Genomic DNA, 18,089 nt, shown 5'->3' with positions numbered 1-18,089 from the left:
GGCGAGGCTGAGGCACCTCCCGTGCTGTCACGTGATTCTCTTGGCAGTGGCTCACGAAAGACTACTACGAAGCAGAGCTGTGACATTTACTACTGTTTGATGGAATACACAGGTAATTTTTATCTATTCGGCTAGAAATACAAAATACATGGAACTTTTCTTCTTCTATTCCAGTTTCAATGAAACCCTTGATCCAGGGACATCTATCTTAGTACGAGACTCGGACACACCTGATGCAGATCCACGCGAAGGCTGCAGGTACGTGATGGCTTTCTCAGACAACGCACCAAAATAATCTGGGAGCACCGTCAAGTCCTTATGCTCCAGGGATTTGCTCGAAAGGGTATCAGCGTCCGACACAACGCCAAAGGAGCATTGAAGGCTTTCTCTAGATGACTCTGAGCTACTCTCCATACGCGGCTCAGGGCGTTCAACAGAGGCAAAGAATTGAACATGGTCACCAGGCTCTGCAGCCTGTGACAGGGATGATAGCTCCTGCATAAATTCTGGAAGCTCGGAAGAAGATGCGCCTGTAGCCGCCGAGTTTTCATCGCCAGAAGAAAGAACTTGATTGAGAGGTTTCATGCTCTCATCACTAGGCCGGCCAAAAGTCATCTCTGGATCAAGTGACAGCAGCCCCTGTTTCTTTCCCCAGCCTCCACCGCCACTCATGACACGATGAAGCGTAGCGCCCCCTTCAATCGCTTCTGCAAGGCTGCTCTGCGAGTGTTTTGCGTTGTTGTAGGCACTCTCTTCTGATTTCTCAATCAAGGCCCATACAGATACCCTTTGATCGGAAATATCATGCTCAGAAATGTATCGTGGAAGCTCCTTTTCTAGCTCTGAAGAGGCCGGCATTGGCTCATCCGATCTACCGTCAGCGTGCTTGGCTATTTGCCGTAGGATGTTTCCCATGCTGGAGATAACTTTCCGTCGCTCACCAACTGGATGCAATGGGAGTCTGAGTGAGCTGAGAACGCCGATAGAGGACATTGTGGCAGAGCACGTGGCAAGATCCATTGTAGACTCTATTTTAAGCCCCTTGGAGGACGAATCGTAAGTCCAACGGTTGCCAAAAAGCGTATTTTCCTTGCCATTCACGAAGATGGTATTAGCTAGTCGCAGTCCAATTTCATGGGTGGCTAGATGTGCGTCGTCAGATTCCTTGCGAAATGAGAAGAGCAGTGTTGGCTCTTCAGTTTCCAGCGAGCGGATCGGCCGCGGTGAAACAGCCTTGCCCTGAATATTTTGCGCGAGTAAAATCGAAACCCCCTCAGCCTCCGTCACATCCTGCGAGCTATCTTGTGCTGGGTAAGGCAAACGATCAATTATGGCGGTAACGGCATGTATGTGTGGTTGACGGTCTAGAGCATTGCGGTAAAAGCGAACCAGACACTGTTCAACGAAGGTGCTTTGTATATCAGCCCAGCGGGCGAACGCAGGTGTAAAGATAAACACTGGGGTATAGTCAATCGCATCGGGGGCAGCGACAGGAATTCTGGACAAGATGTCGTCTGGGGTCTTTCAAAAATTAGCCTCAATCCAAGCACACAGCGACTCTGCGCAACCCACCAGTTGTTCAGGCGTCGTAGTTAGCCACGTACAGGCTAAACGCTGATCGACAATAGCTTCATTTGTCTTTGATCCAGCCCACCTGCGCGCAGGCAGACGCGCCTGTAATCGAACTGTAGCTTGGCTCCATCCAAGCACCCGCCGTTGGGATTGTGGCCTGAAAGCGAGCCGTGCTGGCGTAGAGCACGGGGCGAACCCAGAAACTACCGACATGGAAGCATTGGTACTAGCGACGGTGCTATTTGCAGTTTCGAGTGCAGCAAATAATGCTGTGATGCTGCGGACGGAATGTTGAAGAGCGCTACGGAGACCGAAGCTTGGGAATTTTTGGTCAGCTATTGGCTGCCAAGCCTCCCCAGCTTACTAGCTCTCAACATCAACGATCTGGAACCACCTCCAGTCTCACAAGTGCTGTGTCGGATGACTTTGTGCATCGAGGTACGTCTTATCGAGATTTGCTCCCAAACTAATATTATTCGAATTCGCTGAAATTATCCCTGGTGCCTCAAGCCCGGCTATGTAAACTATGTGCAACTTCAGCCACAGCCGGTGACATCACAATCAGAGCAACTTGTGGCACAGAACACAGGCCCGGGACTCGAAGCGCATTAAACGGGCCATCATGATTGTATCACTCAAGTGACCTTGCCGCTGCCATGGAGCATGAACTAGGCACCTCTTTTTATGTACGAGTCTACTGGTTGTGATTGCAGTAAGTTCCCGGCTGCTGCTAAAAATGGAGTGCGCATGATGACCTCATTGGCCTTGAAGCCGTTCGAAGATCCAGAACGTGGCTGTGATAGTCTATGGACCCATGGGGATGGGGCTGTAGGGCTGTACTCCGTAGGCTTCAGGAAAATCTAGACAACAAACAGATTCCATGAATAACTTCTGTCATTTCCCAGTTGAAAGACTTGTGGCTCGAGACCTGGTCGCTCTGGTGACGCAGTGAGGCGGTTACTAGTGCCCGACAGAGTCTAGGCAGCAGAGTTCAGAGCAAAAATGCGATCAACAGTGCCGAATTTATTGCTTTTCTGGCTTGCGGGCGAACCATAGGAACTTCAAGTAAAACGGAACAAGAGTCCCTGGCAGCAGCATAAGAGTACGTACTTGAGTTGGCGATCAGCTAGAATGACATACCCACGTCCTCAGCGACAACGGCGAAACCAATCAGCACGGGGGATATAATTATGAGCCACAGTGGCTGCGCGTATGACGTAGCAAAGACTGGCCGGGATCAAGCATGGTTTGACTCTCAACGCTGTGCCGTTGGGCTCACTTTAATGAAAGGATGTTTTTTTCTGGCTCAATCTGCAAATGACAATCGCTCCAGCCACAGTTAGTCCTGCCTGGCCCCCGCTCCGAGGATTTAAGAACCGCTCTCCTCTCCCGCCTTGCCCGTCCCTTGTAAACTTCTCTCGTTATTCTTCCATCACTCCCCATCTCATCAACTCCTTTCCATCGCTGCTATATTCAAATCTACCGGTTCACACCGCAACTCAACCATAATGCCTTTCACCGCTTCGTAAGTTGCGCCGTCTCCCTGGGTTCGCTCCTGCGCCGTGCGATCGCAGCTCGTCCGGATGATGACGTTTGCGCCTTCTCGGCGGCCACTGTCGCATCACATTCTGGAGTTCATCAGCTAACGGTTGTCCCGCAGTGACATTTGCAAGCTCATCTTCGCCTTCATCCTCCCTCCTCTTGGAGTCTTCCTCGAGCGCGGATGCGGTGCTGACTTCCTCATCAACATCTGTTTGACAATCCTGGGTTGGATTCCTGGTATCATCCACGCCATGTGAGTTCCCCGCAAGCGGAATTGCCAAGTCCCTCTGCTAACGTCTTCTGCAGCTACATTATATTCAAGCACTAGAACCCCTAGTGTCGACCACTGGACCTGCGACGCCATCCATCGCCGTGTCGAAAATCGTTCTTCCGAGAAAAGATGAGAGCTGAACACGCGATTCCCGTTTCGTCAGCTTGCTTCCGCCGAGGTCCGGCTACCATCCCGTTTCGTCTTGGCGTCTCCTTCGCATTCTTCGATCTCTTTCCTTAACGATAGTCGCATGCTGATGACCGGATATGGTTCATGTATCGCTGGGTTTCTTAATCACTGTTGCCATGTCAGTTATGTCGGTTTCGCGCGTCTATTTTTATGATACCAGCTCATACGGCTTTTGAGCTTTTGTTTTGTTCTACACTGCTATAGTGAATGGATAATATCATGAACTGTTCTTGACCCCCTTGCGATTGTTCTCTGGGTCTGACAATAGCCTGGGCTGAAAGTAAATCACAGCCAGTCGATTCGGGCGCGATCATGACAGCTTAACGGCGAAGCGCGCTTCGACCGAGTTTGTAGTAGATTTTCTGTAGATCTATTTTTCATCATTCTTCAGGGATCTTCACGCTGTCTAAGTTTGGCACAAAAACAAGGACGACAGCAAGAGGTGAGTGGCACACGATTCTGCAGTTCGTGGAAGCGCCGGGCCCCATGTTAGCTGACGAGCTAAGCTGATTGCTTCATCGTGCAGCGTGGGCGCCAACCTCGGCGCCTAAATCCAGAACACCATTGTCTCTCCTCCAAACAAAGCGCTTACTCAAGGCTCAGGCACCTCACCCGTCCGAATTCTGTACCCTTCGGACCTGTGTTTCATCACGGCGCGTACAGAAGCCTGTATGCGCCCTGTCTCAGATCTGGACGATTCTATGGACCAGCCGGTCGCCAGCAAGCCGGAGGGCTTGGATCTCCATTTGTGCTCCAATGACAGCACAATGGCTGTAGCCGCCGGGCTCTTCGATGATGATGATGTCGACGTCCTGCCATGAGGCCAGTCCTCTGACGCTTCCTGTAGATTCTGATCTGGATTCCTAGGCATCTTCAATTTTCCTCTACTCTACCTCAGCATGAGAGAATAACATACAATACGTACTAATGTCACGGAGGAACGAGCTCTGTAGCTCAAAGATCTGGGTATGTACACCATCTGCTGCCCGTCTGCCATTTGTGACGGGCTTGAAGTGCTAAAAAGTGCTAATCAAGCTTCATCGACAGGCCATCGCACCATGTTACCATATCCTCTTCGATGGGCACCTACAGTAGTCATCGTCCTCGTGGTCCTCGCACAAAACACACATGCATCGACTGTCTCCTTGCTTGACCTGCTCCCAAAGTGCGCTTCAAAATGCCTGGAAAGCTTCATCAGCACCGACTATCCGAGAAACGCTTGCTCTGCGGGCTGTGATCTTACCTATCTATGCACGGAGAATACAAAAAGTGGCTATACCCTGGGGGAGGCGGCGTTGCGATGCAGTCTCTCGCTGTGCTCAATGGAGGTGGCGATGAGCTTCGATACCTACAGCATCTGCGATTCTGTGCCTGGAGCGCTACCGCAAACACATCCCACCATCGTCGCTACAATAACGGCGTCCGGGAATCCTACTACAACAACAAGACCTACGATCGTAACAACCACACGACCTACGTCTACCCGAACAACTACAGAGGCGACGATAACAAAAACAGATCATACTTCCACGACAACGACATTCCAGAGCCCAACATCAACCACTGAAAGCACAGATTCTCACACTACTACCGACGAACCTACCTCGACATCGACGAATACATCACCCGAACCAACATCAAGCGAGACGTCTGAGGCTTCCTCAAAAGGCAGCGCTCTCAATTCGGGCGCCGTAATCGGTGTTTCTGTTGCTTCTGGAATTGCTGGCTTCTTCATCATTGGAGTCATAATCTTCTTCTGCTGCAGAAAGATCAGGCGCAAAGCACAAGACCGAGAATTCTTCGAGATTGGCGGCCACATGTCTGAGCCTCCTGATTTCAATTTCCCACCGAGACGCCCTCCAATGGGACCGAGACCGTCGCCAGGCTCGCATCCTACCGACTCCGAGAGTGTTAGGCTTGTCACTCCGGCAGATACTGTATACCATCACCCGGAATATAATGCAGCCCCATTTCCAGCAGTTATTATCACCGAACCAGAGGAAGACCGTGACCAGAACCACCATAGGTCTGCTGCTAATACGGATCGGCCCGGTCATCAGTCCTCTACGTGGGAATACGAAACGGCGTCAATCGCGTCGTCTAGAACAGTCTCTGATCTGCTTCCGGACAAGCCGACTTACGAACTCTACCCAAGGCCGTTGAGGTGGAGCCTCAAGAAGCCGAGACCTAGCAGTGGAGCAACTTTTATAGAGGACGAGACAGGATCAAGGAATCACCCTAGTCCATCAATTCCGCAGTCTAGTTTCTCTCACAACAGCGAGAGAAGCCACGGTCGAAAGCCCATGACAGGGTTACCTGCCAACCCACGGGCAATGAAATATGGATTCGCAAGTCCAGGCCAAACGCAGGCTATGAAGGCATCAGCACGAGGCAAAAAACCTGTTTATTCGAATGAAGGGCCTCAGTCCTCTCGACAACTCTCTACCCGCGATCTTTCCCGCTATCCATCTACTCAGGTAGACTATGACGATGACCTCGACAACTACTGGAAAAAGAGCCCCGACGCTGGTTTCGTTGGGGCCAAAGTAATTCAACCTCAGCATGTCTCTCACAGCCCAATGCAAGGGCATGGGTCATATGCATATGAGAATAGCCCAAAATACGCAGGATATGAGTTTGAATTCGGGTTCGGCAATGACCCCAGTTCAGCGCAGGGGTCACATCACTCCGGGGGATTCCGCCCACTTACACCCGTGAGAGAAATCAGAACACCAATGGGCGAGGTGCAAAATCCGATGGGCTCTAGCTCTAGCTCAAGCAATGTATCGACCCCAACACCGGCTCCGAGGTATCCACCAAGACAAGCTTTAGACCCCGGTCCACCTACACGACCGCAGGAGGTTGTCTCACGGCCTCGAATCGTCCGGCAAGACGACATCAAGCGCGTGCAGATACGCCGGCCCGGCACGAACAAGCCTTTACCGTCGCCGAAAGAGGTGAATATTCCTTACTGCCCTGACGACTACTGGGTTGAGCAGAACAATGAAGCCACCAGCGCTGGATACAACGTGCCTACTGCTACTCCCCCTAGGAGTTATGGAGGACACAACAATGATCCCAAAGGAGTACTCGGTATGCCTAAGAAAAAGCCGGCGCCTACCGAGCGCCAACTTACCCCATCGCGGAGGGGTGCAGACTTGATCCTCCAAGTGGAATAATGTTCGGGCTTGACTCGAAATAATCCATGTATCTTCTTTGATGTATATCTATGATCTATATTGTGACGACTGCATGTCTGCTCATTAGCGCTGCTTATATCTCTTTTTGATACTGCATAAGTTTCTTTCTATCTTTCTCATTTACTTTATATATCAAGCGTCCTTGATGGACAGCTCCTCTGCATACGGAACGGATTTTCATTTCTTCTTTGTCAGAACCACTGTCAGAACGACTTAGTAAAAGTAATGCTTTCATCCATCCTTTTTGGTCTTTGTGTACAAAACCTGGTATTGCACTCTCTATCATTCCATATCATCCCATAACTCAGCCCACAAAATGTCTCACTAGCAAGCCAAAGCAAGAATGATCAAATTGAAGTATAACATCTGGAGAATTCCAATACCCTTCTTTTCATGTTCTCTGGCTCAACCCCCGGCCATCTACACATGGGCGGAGCCCGGCGGGAATCTCCTAAACCTACACTTAGTCGTACCCACTGTTTTGCAGAGCATGAGGGAATCATACAATCGATGAGTCAGTGGTGGTCACTTTGTATCCACTATTGTAAAGCCTCGGGGCTGAGTCATGCTTAACGTCTCATTTCACATGTCCGGCGTCCGAAAGGGCTTGGATGTTTTTGAAGAGGTAAGGCTAATTACTAGTAGCTATTCGAAAGTAGTGGTAGAGGTGAGATGGATAGTTGGATGTACTAAAGGACCAAAGTACAGCTGCGGCTGGCACTATACAAGCTTACCTATCAAGTAGACGAGTTGCCTTAAACCCGACACCTGGGCGCACAGCGTAGTACTGTAAAGCCTGGTAGATGGGCAAATGATAAGTGTCTCCACCAGCATGATCATTCTGCCTCCTAATTCTCACATGCAACTGATCCTCACCTCTTTCTCTGGAGTATGCTACTCCGCAAAAAGTCAGAATGTACCCCTCTATCTGGGGTACATAGTTACTAGTAACTTTGGTACTCCTAGTATTCGCCCGTCGCTTAAGCCTAGCAGTATTACTAGCGGTGAACTAGCATCTCTGGTCGTCTTTTTGTAGAGCAAAGCAATCCGATGCAACCAGATCCAACACTAGCCTATCAACAATCACCAACTAACATCTCTTTAAGCATAGCACCAAAGCAGTGTACAGAATACCCCGGCTGTGCCATACTCCCTTAAACCCGAGCATGCATGAAGATCCATAAGCGGAATATACCAGGGGACTAAGACTCTTGGCTCGCACCAATCAACCGCGGAACAAGCAGCAGCCAGGGCGTATTTGGCTTCGGGGCCTCGGGACGCCGCACTCTTTGTTCCTATTCAAATTCGTGATGTCGACAGAGTTTCATGGGCTTGGGCTCATCCGGGTCACCGGCTGGGCTGAGCGAGCGGATGATGGGCGTGGTTTGGGGTGGGAGGCGAGGTGGACGTACCATATCAGGGGCGAGACAATATTGATCCTTAATAATATGACATATGGCCTCGGGCCACCTGCTATAGAATGAGGTTGTAAGAGGGTTGTATAGAGACGAGCATGCGGCTGGAGTGGAAGGGGATCTGGGGGATGCGATAGGCTGCGGGGACTTGACACGGACACTGGGCCCACTGATGATGTAATGGGCTTCTTCACACCACCAACAGTCGACAAGAATCAACAAGAGTAAGACAGACAAAGCAATCAGGGCGCCTCGGCTGAAGAGACCGGCTTCATTCGTCGGGATCGGAGTCCTCCGGGATATGCATCTCTACCCAGTCTACATTTTGTTAGGAGGTTTAGGATATTAGATGGGATTGTACTCTCATACTTCCGTAATCTGTATTGTATGTACTGAGTATACATACCGTATTAATGCAATCCGGTTTGCGGGTGGAGGGGAATTCCGGGCCTCTGATTGCCCGTCCACAGTCAAGCTTCAACTGATGATATCAACCTCTTCGTCTTCTTCTCTGATTTTCTTTCCTCCGCCATCACCGCCACGCCGAATTCGACACTAGCCCTTGCTCTGTGCGCTCTTATTCCCTCTCGCACCAGGGGGTCCCACTACTGCACGTCACCATCCTCCTTCCTTGATAGGCTCGAAACACAACGACCGGCAGAGCGACAACCTTCGGCTCCCCGTGGTTGTCACCCTTCAATGACATACCCACCATGCCCCTCGTTGGCTAATTGCATGCAAAGAAACTAAACATTCGACTGTTGGTGGGGCAGGTACCAAGACTATATCGCAACCCACCAGGCTACCTTGTTCCAAACAACATCGATGACGGAGCCAGGGGACGCAATCGGTTCGATTCGGTGGCCTACGCCTTTCCACCTCCGTCTCTGTTTTCCTATAAAAATCCAACGATTTCCAGCCTTCATCACCCTCTTTCTTTCTTCATCCTTCCCTTATCATCTATCGATCTTCATTCGCAACTCCACTCTTGCCAACGGCCCTGCCTTAGACCAAGCACTTCATCCACTTCCAAGCTTGAGCCTAGGTCTATTTTTGCATCTGCTATACTTGTCGTCTCATACACCCTTGCCCTTCCTTGAGACGACTTGCCCACTTGCTGCAGACCGGCTCCACTATACCTGATTATTATCTTCATACTTCATCTTGTCACAACCTACTTCAAACATGTCTTTACCAACAACCGCTACCAACAATGGCTTCCGTGTCAACCGTCTCGACAGCCAGTCCGAGGATCATGCAGAGCTCTACGGCGGCCCCAACGTGCTTGTGCCTCCTAAGCACCTGATGGCCCAGCCGAAGGAGCAGAACGAGTTCCCTGCCGAGATTGACCAGTCCAAGAAGCGCCTCGACAGTGACCTCTCTGCTTCTTCGGTAGAAAGCACTTCTCCCCAGGCTGACTCGCCAGCTACGTCGCCATTCATCCCGCCTAGTCTTACAACGACTGATGAGTTTGCTCTGGCTTTCGATATCGATGGTGTTCTCCTTCGCGGAGGACAGCCCATCCCAGCTGCCGTTGAGGCTATGAAGTACATAAACGGCGAGAACCCATACGGCGTCAAAGTGTAAGTTACAACACATTCATTTGTCTTTACTATGAACTAACATCTTCCAGTCCCTACATCTTTGTCACGAATGGCGGTGGAAAAACCGAGGAAGAACGCTGTAAGGACCTCAGCCGTCAACTCGAACTCGAGGTTGCCCCCGGGCAATTTATCTGCGGACATACCCCCATGAAGGAGATGGCTGAGAAGTACGGTACTGTTCTGGTTGTTGGTGGCGAAGGCGAGAAATGCCGTCTCGTGGCTCAGGGCTACGGCTTTAAGGATGTCGTTACTCCCGGAGACTTCATCAAGACCGCTCACGACACGACTCCCTTCCGGAGATTGACCGAAGAAGAGTACAACAACTCCAAGGTCCTTGACCTCGAGAACCTCAAGATCGACGCAATCTTCGTTTTCGCCGACAGCCGTGATTGGGCTGGTGACCAGCAAATCATTCTCGACTGCCTCATGACCAAGAACGGAAACATGATGGAACGCTCAGATTGCTTTAACGAGGGCCCGCCCGTTTTCTTCTCGCATAACGACGTCGTCTGGTCCACCTCGCATCAGCACTCCCGTATCGGTATGGGTGCCCTCAAGGCTTCTCTCGAAGCCATGTACAACGCAATTACCGGCAAGCAATTGAACACATTTGCTTTCGGCAAGCCTCAACTCGGTACATATGAATTCGCCATGCGTCTGCTTCGCCGCTGGCGCGAGGACTACCACGGCATCAACAAGCCTCCCAGCACTGTGTACTTTGTCGGTGACACTCCCGAGTCTGACATTCGTGGTACCAACCAGTTCGACGAGATCAGCGACTCGAGTTGGTTCTCTATCCTCGTCAAGACCGGTGTCTACCAGGACGGCACTGTCCCTCGCTACCCACCAAAGAAGACCTGCGGCACTGTTCTCGACGCCGTCAAATTCGCCATTGACCGCGAGCTTGGCCCGAAGTTTAACAGTGAGGGTAACAAGCTTGCTACCGCTACCGCCACTTCAAATGGTCCCATCATGTATGGGCAAGTCAGCGAGTAAACTGGCATCAGGGTGGCTTCCTACCATTTGCATGCAATAATGATTAACGCCTAGATTGTCTCCGTTTTTTCGTTTCTTCCTGGCTGGACTACTACTTTTTGTCTATTTCATTTTTCACTTCAACTGAACCTTACAATGTATTGACTAGATGATTCCCCACTACCACTGTTTCAACATGAATTTGGCTTCTTTGACACTTCAATCAGACATCATGATACAGGCGATTAGCTATCAAAGTTATCGCTCATCTGCATTATTTTGGCTTTTACTCTTGTACACTTAAGGTAGCTGGCTACAACTGAGAATGAATGATGACTAGAAAAGTGCACAGCTTTCCTGCTTCTCCCATGCGTACCTTAGTCTCAGTCTCTCCCTAATTTAGCTGTAGTCATTCAGCTGCAGCTGAGGTTGCGCGCACGGACTATTTACCTCTTCGTCCTCCACTAGTTCCAACTACCAACCTTAAAACCGTAATACCAATACGCATGGCACGGACGCCCAAGTCGTACCCTGTACAAGGCCCTTCACGTTCCGCCGTACAGAGTACAGCCCGAGACGGCCGGGAAGCAGGGAAGTTGGGAAGCTGGGAACACAACATAAGCATCCACTGCATCCATAACCCTCGTACCCGATATCCATCCATGACCATATCAGCGCCACAACACCCTCCCCTTGTTCCCTCCCTCACCTTCCGCCTTCCAATACTCGGCTCAGCGCAAGCCATGGACGCTCCAGGCCCAGCCCAAAGATACACTGCATGCAAAACCATGCATGGTGATGTCTATCTACAGATTTTCGCGGCGCCACAGTGCCACACTGACTCAAGTGTACAGATCACGACGCACAGATTGTCAAGCTAGATATGCAGATCTGGCGAGTTAGAAGGGTTGGAAACTCCCAGCCGGATGGGATACGCTCGAGGACCTGGATTCTACTACCTGCCTGCCTGCCTGTCCGTCTCCCTGGGTGGCTATAATACAGCGGAGTAACGACCACCTGCCGATGGCTTTGCTGTGTTATGCTGTGTTATGATTTACAAGGGCTTACTTACTAGCACTGCTACCGCCAAATTCTCTGTAGGTAGGTAGGCGACGGGATCTCGAGGCTGAAATGCATCATTGCCACACCCGAAATAGAAGGAATCGAATGCTACCTACCTACTCCATGCATAGCACAAGCGATCCCACTCCTAGATGCGGCGAGCTCCGACAACACATGGCTGGCTGGATAAATCAGCCTTTCTCTTCCTACCTAGTCTACCTAATACTAGTCTATAATAAACGGGGTATGACCATCCGCACTACCATCCGCAAGAGGCTACTCGGGATAGAGTGCGCCATGCCAAGAGCCTACCCTTCGGCCTTCCTTTTATCCATGCGGTATACTAAGGAGTCATATGGACATGGTATGGATGACTCTATTCCGTCCGGAAGCTATGAGTGGTTAAAGAGGGTGAGCGTGGAACGGACGGATGGATTGGGTAATTCCGGGGTTGGCGGGGTACATGGAGGGGTTCTTTGACTACAAGTCTACTAGCGGGATGGGATGAGGCTATTTTCTTTGAGCTGGAGATCTTGCTTATATGGTTGGCTGCGTTAAGTGCTCGCTTTTTGCAGGGTACTAAGTAGGGAATGCTCTTTTGCACTTTGCACGCTATTGCGGAAATGGCAAGCCGTAGGTAGTTGGCGGCCCGTCTGCGCGCGCAGTCGCCTGAGGTCGTCAGGGCTTGCTTAAGGTAGGTAGGTTGCCATGTGCTAACGACGTCAGCGACGGAACGATGCGCTGCGCTTTGCTGCGATGCGATATCGTGCGGATGCAATGTGATGTAACGCGGGAACGATGCTACGACGGGGGTAGTCAGGTTTAAGGAACGAAATAATGGATTAGTCTATATGGCTCAAAATTCGCTATGCTCCTTCTAAATGCGTAGTAGATGCATAAAATGCGAGGCATGAGGCAAGTACTCCGAACTTCGTAGCCGAATTATTGCGCCTTCGACGCATGCAGCGAGGTGACCTCATCGCGGCCCACGAAAATCTGGCTGGGAGTATCCGGATGCCTGATCGATGGTACCGCGAGCGCGAACCCGGGATCTCAGCAGGTGAAAATCCGGGGCTCTAGGAGCGGGGCGAGGAATCCATATTTTGTCCATGTGGTACTATACGCTGTACACCAGCAGTCGCCAGTCCCCACTCTTTCATCGTAGCGAAAGACGCGCTTCCCAAAACGTGTAGTTGAAGCGAGCGGACGGCCGTACTCCAGTCGGTCGTCGTAGCGGGGCGAGCGAGCATCGATATACAATATGCATGCATTGGGTAACCCGGGGTACGTACAGGCTGCGCTAGCGCATGCAGCGGCTATCCATTTCATGTACCCCAGTATGTACCCCAGGTCTCCATTTTCATCTCCGGTCTCCACGATGGAAATGGATTTGGAAAAGCGTCGTATGCGGTATCGAATCGGTAATACACGAATCGTTCAGATTTTGAATCCCTGGTCAAGCCAGTGCTTGATCACAATGTGACCCTCTTCGAATCCCGGCTTGTCGACGCGAACTACGATCGCTGCGTGGGTATGCGTGTGGTTATGAATGTAGACAGGGTATTTGCGGAAACCGACGGCGTTGAGGGACTTGATCATCGAGAATTGATCTGGGGTGAGGGCTAGGGTGGGGCGTCTTTCTCCTTTGACGGTGCCGTCAGTCGCAGCTCTGGTTATTGCAGTCTCGGGTTCAGTCGAGCTTTCTGCAGGAGAAACCACGTTTGATGCATCTTCGAGGGACTTTGTTTTGCTGACGGGCGACTGCTGTGACTCTAGATCCAAGTCTGAAGGGGATGCGCTGGGCGAGATATAGTCGGGATCTTTTCTCGTGGCGGCATTCTCGAAGACTTCATCCATGGCGGTTCGAACCCGTCTGACAGCGACGGGCAAACGGTATCGCCCAAAAATATTCCCAGGGCTCTCTTGGTGCATGCGTATTCGTTCTCGGCTGCGGAATGTTTGAACAACAGCATATCCGAGGAATATCGGGATCGATACACACAGAACAAATGAAAAGAACAGCCAGAACGGAAGTTTGTTGAAGAAGTTTCGGACCCCCTCAGACATCCGACGCGAGAGAGGTGGTTTTGGCTTTTCCTCTGACGGAAGGAGGTAAACATTCGGGTCGACAATCACGGAATCATATCCGCCCACATAATTGACATTCAAACTCTCTAAATCCGCGAAGTGGTCAACACCCGAGAAGATTGTAGTATAGAGGGCCGTGGTGCGATCGTTGGTCACGTTCCCATAAACCGAGCGGTGGTTGAATCTCTTCAGCGCTTCCACGAAGATGCTCTCAGGCTCAGCCAGAACACTGAGCATTGGCTTTCCCGAATCGCGAAACGTATCCGTCAAAAACAACTGCTTCCCAGAAACTGACACCGTCCGCGAACCAAGGTTGTTGAAGAGGAAACCCTGTGCTCCCCTCACCGGCGCCCGGACCCCCAGATGCGGTGACGCGAAAGTTGTAAAGTTGACTGGCTCCAGCTTATCAAGCCAGCCCCGAGCATACAACAACCCGAGCGCGTAACGAGCGATCAATCCGCCGAGTGAGTATCCGACCACGCTTAATTTCTGGACCCTGTGCCCGTCGGTTTCTAATTTGTCCAGAGCCTCTTCAATTTCATGGGCGAGTCGCTCTCCACATACCTCAATGCCATCGTATGTGAGGTTACCGTCGTTGCATTTCGAAGCCAAGACGTGGAGTTGACTCCCGTCGTACCGTTGTCGCAAGGCCGAAGCGATGGTGCCCATATGAGAAGAGTTTCCCCATAGTCTTTAGAACAATCGTCAGCTAATGGTTTTGAAGCAAAAAGGTCTTTCTTACCCATGAACGAGGACGCAGAGGTGGTCTGCCTTTGTTTCTGTTGCTGATTGATCGGGGTCCATCGCGACGTGTATGTGGAATTGGTATGATCTTGTGATGACGAAGAGAAGGGGCTTCAATCTTCTTTATACTTTGAGTCGCGGCGTCTTGGCACCTGAGCGTGAAGCATGGAAACAGGCAGCATGATGGCGCAGCTGCTGACAGGTTACCCCTTTCTCGTGTTGCTTTTCTTGTCTGGTGACGCTGGCGGCTGCTGTGTCCGGACTTGACGATCGATCATGCTTAAATCCGGCTGACTCAGCCACGGAGTTGAGTTCCAGTAAATCCACAACTCCCGTGATCTCCACTGCCTCAGCTCGTTCGGCCGTGGCTTTATACTCTCTACAATTTTATGGGATTTATGAACATGTCGCATGCATCTGTGGAGCCTATTTGCGATATGAATAATGAATGGCGGAAAAGAAATCATCAAATTGGATCTAACCTGGACACATTATTTGCTACGCCGTTCGCCATACCCAAAGTCCCAAATGATCTATCAAAACAATGCACAGAGAGAATATCGGCCGGTCCGCTACGAACTGGGTGCGCCGTCGAGCTTGAAGTGGCCAGGCTGAAGACTCTGATATACACCCTCAGGGTCATACTTGGACGCAATTTCCTGCAGCCGGGCTTTGTTGCCCTCCCCATAGCTTGAGATCACATCCTGGAACTGGCTGGCATAGTTCATGTAAATGAACTTATTCTCGAAATCCCTGGACTCCGCCTCTTGAGCAACAGTGTCGAAGAACTCGTCAAGGAACTGGTGGATGGTCTCATCATCAGAAGCCTTCTCCCACATACCGAGGACGTGCAATAGAAGAACTGAACCACCTGAGGCGTCCAATCCCAAGGCATTACCGCCAGCGTTGGACATCTTCTGGAGTATAGGCTCGGTGATGACCTGGAAAGTTAGCCCTACCATGGCGTTGGGGATACTCGAGACGCGAGAGTTCAGTTCAAACCAGCGCTTGACTATCCAGTTGGCAAAGTCCTCGTCCATCTTGAATGACCGATTCCAGAAAATATCACGCATACCGTACGGATCTTGCGCGTTGAGGTCATCACAATACTTGGATAGAGACCTTATGCTGGTTGTGTTGGACACCGAAGGGATTGAAAGATAGTTCTTGAAGATGGCTGGATTGCTCTCATCCTTTGTGTAGGTCAACTCGGCGGAAGCAATATTGGCGCCTTGCAATGTCGCAAACAGAACGTATTGTTGAGCGTGTCCGTCTTCCCCGGCATGTTCGGCAACGTCGGCGAAGGCGCCAATGACATCTGTGAATTTATCCTCGCTGTAGACGTGGGTACCGCCCCAGAGCAAAGAGCTTGGGATGGTGTGGAGATTGAATCTGGTAACGAGTCCAAAGTTGTTTCCTCCTCCACGCAGAGCCCAGTAGAGATCTGGATTCTCCTTCTCACTTGCTTTGAGTATTTCGCCATTCTTGGCACTGACGACCTCGAAGCTCTCCACGTTGTCCAAGGCCCAGCCGTACTCGTTGGAATAATAAGAGATGCCACCGCCGGTTATCAAGCCTCCAACACCAATGCCTGACATGCGACCACCTACGACGGTGACTCCTTGGGACTCCAGAGCTTTGTACACCTGTCCCCAGTTGTTTCCGGGTCCGATGGACGCAATGGACTTGTCGTCGTTGAGGGATATTTCCTTTAGGTCGCGAAGAAGAATCGCGATACCGTCCTGAATATTTGATGCTCCGGCAAAGGCAGCGTGACCGCCGCTCTTGGCAGCAAACGGACATTCGGAGAGCTGAGAGAGGATGACTGCGGCTGCAACCTCCTTGTCGGTGGATGGTACGAAGATGCACGAAGGCTTCACCTCGCCCTGCTGCATGGACCAGAAAGACTTTGCGCTATCTTGGTAGGCAGTTGAGTTGCTTGTGATGACTTTTTTTGAACCGAATATTTGGTTCAGGACATAGCACTGTAAGAAAAGTGTTAGTGTTGGAGTTCACAAAAGCAGAGTCTCAGAGACTTACCGCATCCTCGCAGCCATCGCCGCTAACTTCAGGAACTTTCGCTAGATCAACCCCGAGTTTTCTCAGCGCAGATTGCGTCTCGCTAGTCGATGGCTGAGTAGGCAAAGCAACAGCTTGGGCAACTACCCCTCCGACGACGAGTGCTTCTTTCAGGAACTTCATGGTCAAAGGATGAGAATTGGACAGATGAGACGTAGGAGAAAACAAAGGTGTGATGGAGATGAAGAAGACGAGAAAGCTGAAGTTCAATAGGTCGATGATGATGAGAACGCCTCATTTTTGGGAACTCCAGGATGTGTTTTATACTTACAGCTGCTTCACCTAGGCCCCCATTTGCCATCATGAAGATGGTGTTAATTTATGTAGTTACTGGTGGATTGCCTCATGGCCTTCACCATATGGACTCGCCTCGATCTATCACACTATCACACTTCATATAAACAGGGCGCTAAAGCCCGCTCCTAGTGAAGCAAAGACCAAACAAGTCCAAGCTAACGTTGAAAACGTTCAAACAGCAGTCTACGAGCCAATAACGTGTTATTCGGGACAAAATTCACAGGTCTCGTCTGCATGAACGGGAGGCCAGGGCTCGAGGAGATTATTCAATCAATGGCCATCATTTATCTTTCATTCACCACACAACACCCCCCTCGTGTCCATGAATCCTTCAACTCCTTATTTTTGCTGCCCTCCCTATTCACAACAAATGAATGCCGGACAAACATTGCAATAAACGCCTCCTGAACGCGCAGCACAGACAATGAGTTCGTCGCGACTTGCCTATCTGCTACCCTAGAAGGATATTGCTACCTAAGCGACGAACCCTTCGGCCTGTGTCGCACCATGGACATAGCGCTGACCCCCTCGAAGGATCAACACCAAGAGACAAAGCAAGGTAATATATTGACGGGATCGTCTACACCATGATCCGTCAAGGGTTCTCTTAATGGCCGTTAATCTACGAAACATCGATGCGTCTGTCGATTTCCATCCCTCTCGCCCCTTATCATTGGCGAGCACACCAAGCGCTAAGAGAGGGTGCATCATGCCATATGTACAGTGCTTGTTCTTTTACCCTGTTTGTGAGCGGCCACCTCGAGGCGAAAGTACTTGCATCGGTGGATACAGAATAGCATAGCACTTGACTAGCACAAATGCTATGCAATATGCATCTATAGGTAGGGATGCGTCTGATAACGGACCGGGAGGTCTTCGGTTTATTGGGGCGAACCCTAACCCACTTGCTCGATGTAACGGCGGTCCTTAGTACTAAAATATACCTTAATAAAGAAGAGAATAACATAAGAAATGCCAGCAATTGCGTTACTACTCCGTACTGCCATCAGTGCTTTCTTTCGTAGTCTGTTAGTCTCCTCGCGATGTCAAG

General features: G+C 50.7%; 8 protein-coding genes across 8 annotated transcripts; 4 read left to right on the top strand and 4 right to left on the bottom strand.

Annotated features, from left to right (window-relative positions):
- Positions 1–99: 99 nt before the first annotated feature.
- On the bottom strand, positions 100–2,222 carry BDV14DRAFT_178522 (uncharacterized protein). The gene is made up of 2 exons (XM_073769602.1): positions 1,573–2,222; positions 100–1,521 (listed from the first exon to the last, which is right to left on the bottom strand). Exons 1-2 carry the CDS (start codon positions 1,783–1,785, stop codon positions 166–168), a joined length of 1,569 nt encoding a protein of 522 aa, XP_073625349.1. The 5' UTR covers positions 1,786–2,222; the 3' UTR covers positions 100–165.
- Positions 2,223–2,822: 600 nt separating this feature from the next.
- Positions 2,823–3,428, top strand: BDV14DRAFT_178520 (YqaE/Pmp3 family membrane protein). Its single transcript, XM_073769601.1, has 2 exons — positions 2,823–3,097; positions 3,233–3,428. Exons 1-2 carry the CDS (start codon positions 3,081–3,083, stop codon positions 3,369–3,371), a joined length of 156 nt encoding a protein of 51 aa, XP_073625348.1. The 5' UTR covers positions 2,823–3,080; the 3' UTR covers positions 3,372–3,428.
- A 708-nt stretch (positions 3,429–4,136) lies between these two features.
- Positions 4,137–6,935, top strand: BDV14DRAFT_107497 (uncharacterized protein). The gene is made up of 2 exons (XM_073765623.1): positions 4,137–4,540; positions 4,622–6,935. The coding sequence occupies exon 2, from the start codon at positions 4,633–4,635 to the stop codon at positions 6,751–6,753; it is 2,121 nt and encodes a 706-aa protein (XP_073625347.1). The 5' UTR covers positions 4,137–4,540; positions 4,622–4,632; the 3' UTR covers positions 6,754–6,935.
- A 1,735-nt stretch (positions 6,936–8,670) lies between these two features.
- BDV14DRAFT_178512 (phosphatidyl synthase) lies at positions 8,671–11,342 on the top strand. Its single transcript, XM_073769600.1, has 2 exons — positions 8,671–9,772; positions 9,823–11,342. The coding sequence occupies exons 1-2, from the start codon at positions 9,375–9,377 to the stop codon at positions 10,787–10,789; spliced, it is 1,365 nt and encodes a 454-aa protein (XP_073625346.1). The 5' UTR covers positions 8,671–9,374; the 3' UTR covers positions 10,790–11,342.
- Positions 11,343–11,398: 56 nt separating this feature from the next.
- On the top strand, positions 11,399–11,717 carry BDV14DRAFT_178511 (uncharacterized protein). Its single transcript, XM_073769599.1, has 2 exons — positions 11,399–11,568; positions 11,623–11,717. The coding sequence occupies exons 1-2, from the start codon at positions 11,431–11,433 to the stop codon at positions 11,647–11,649; spliced, it is 165 nt and encodes a 54-aa protein (XP_073625345.1). The 5' UTR covers positions 11,399–11,430; the 3' UTR covers positions 11,650–11,717.
- Positions 11,718–13,184: 1,467 nt separating this feature from the next.
- BDV14DRAFT_107387 (lipase ROG1 family protein) lies at positions 13,185–14,890 on the bottom strand. The gene is made up of 2 exons (XM_073765622.1): positions 14,661–14,890; positions 13,185–14,609 (listed from the first exon to the last, which is right to left on the bottom strand). The coding sequence occupies exons 1-2, from the start codon at positions 14,720–14,722 to the stop codon at positions 13,268–13,270; spliced, it is 1,404 nt and encodes a 467-aa protein (XP_073625344.1). The 5' UTR covers positions 14,723–14,890; the 3' UTR covers positions 13,185–13,267.
- Positions 14,891–15,025: 135 nt separating this feature from the next.
- BDV14DRAFT_178507 (uncharacterized protein) lies at positions 15,026–16,266 on the bottom strand. Its single transcript, XM_073769598.1, has one exon. It carries the CDS (start codon positions 16,258–16,260, stop codon positions 15,235–15,237), a length of 1,026 nt encoding a protein of 341 aa, XP_073625343.1. The 5' UTR covers positions 16,261–16,266; the 3' UTR covers positions 15,026–15,234.
- Positions 16,267–17,201: 935 nt separating this feature from the next.
- On the bottom strand, positions 17,202–17,821 carry BDV14DRAFT_178504 (uncharacterized protein). Its single transcript, XM_073769597.1, has one exon. It carries the CDS (start codon positions 17,747–17,749, stop codon positions 17,513–17,515), a length of 237 nt encoding a protein of 78 aa, XP_073625342.1. The 5' UTR covers positions 17,750–17,821; the 3' UTR covers positions 17,202–17,512.
- Positions 17,822–18,089: the final 268 nt, after the last annotated feature.

Source organism: Aspergillus stella-maris (assembly GCF_047715825.1).
Source record: "Aspergillus stella-maris strain CBS 113639 unplaced genomic scaffold BDV14scaffold_52, whole genome shotgun sequence".
NCBI lineage: Eukaryota > Fungi > Ascomycota > Eurotiomycetes > Eurotiales > Aspergillaceae > Aspergillus > Aspergillus stella-maris.
The sequence above is the reverse complement of the archived record's forward strand: the minus strand, read 5'-3'. Positions and strand labels throughout refer to the sequence as shown.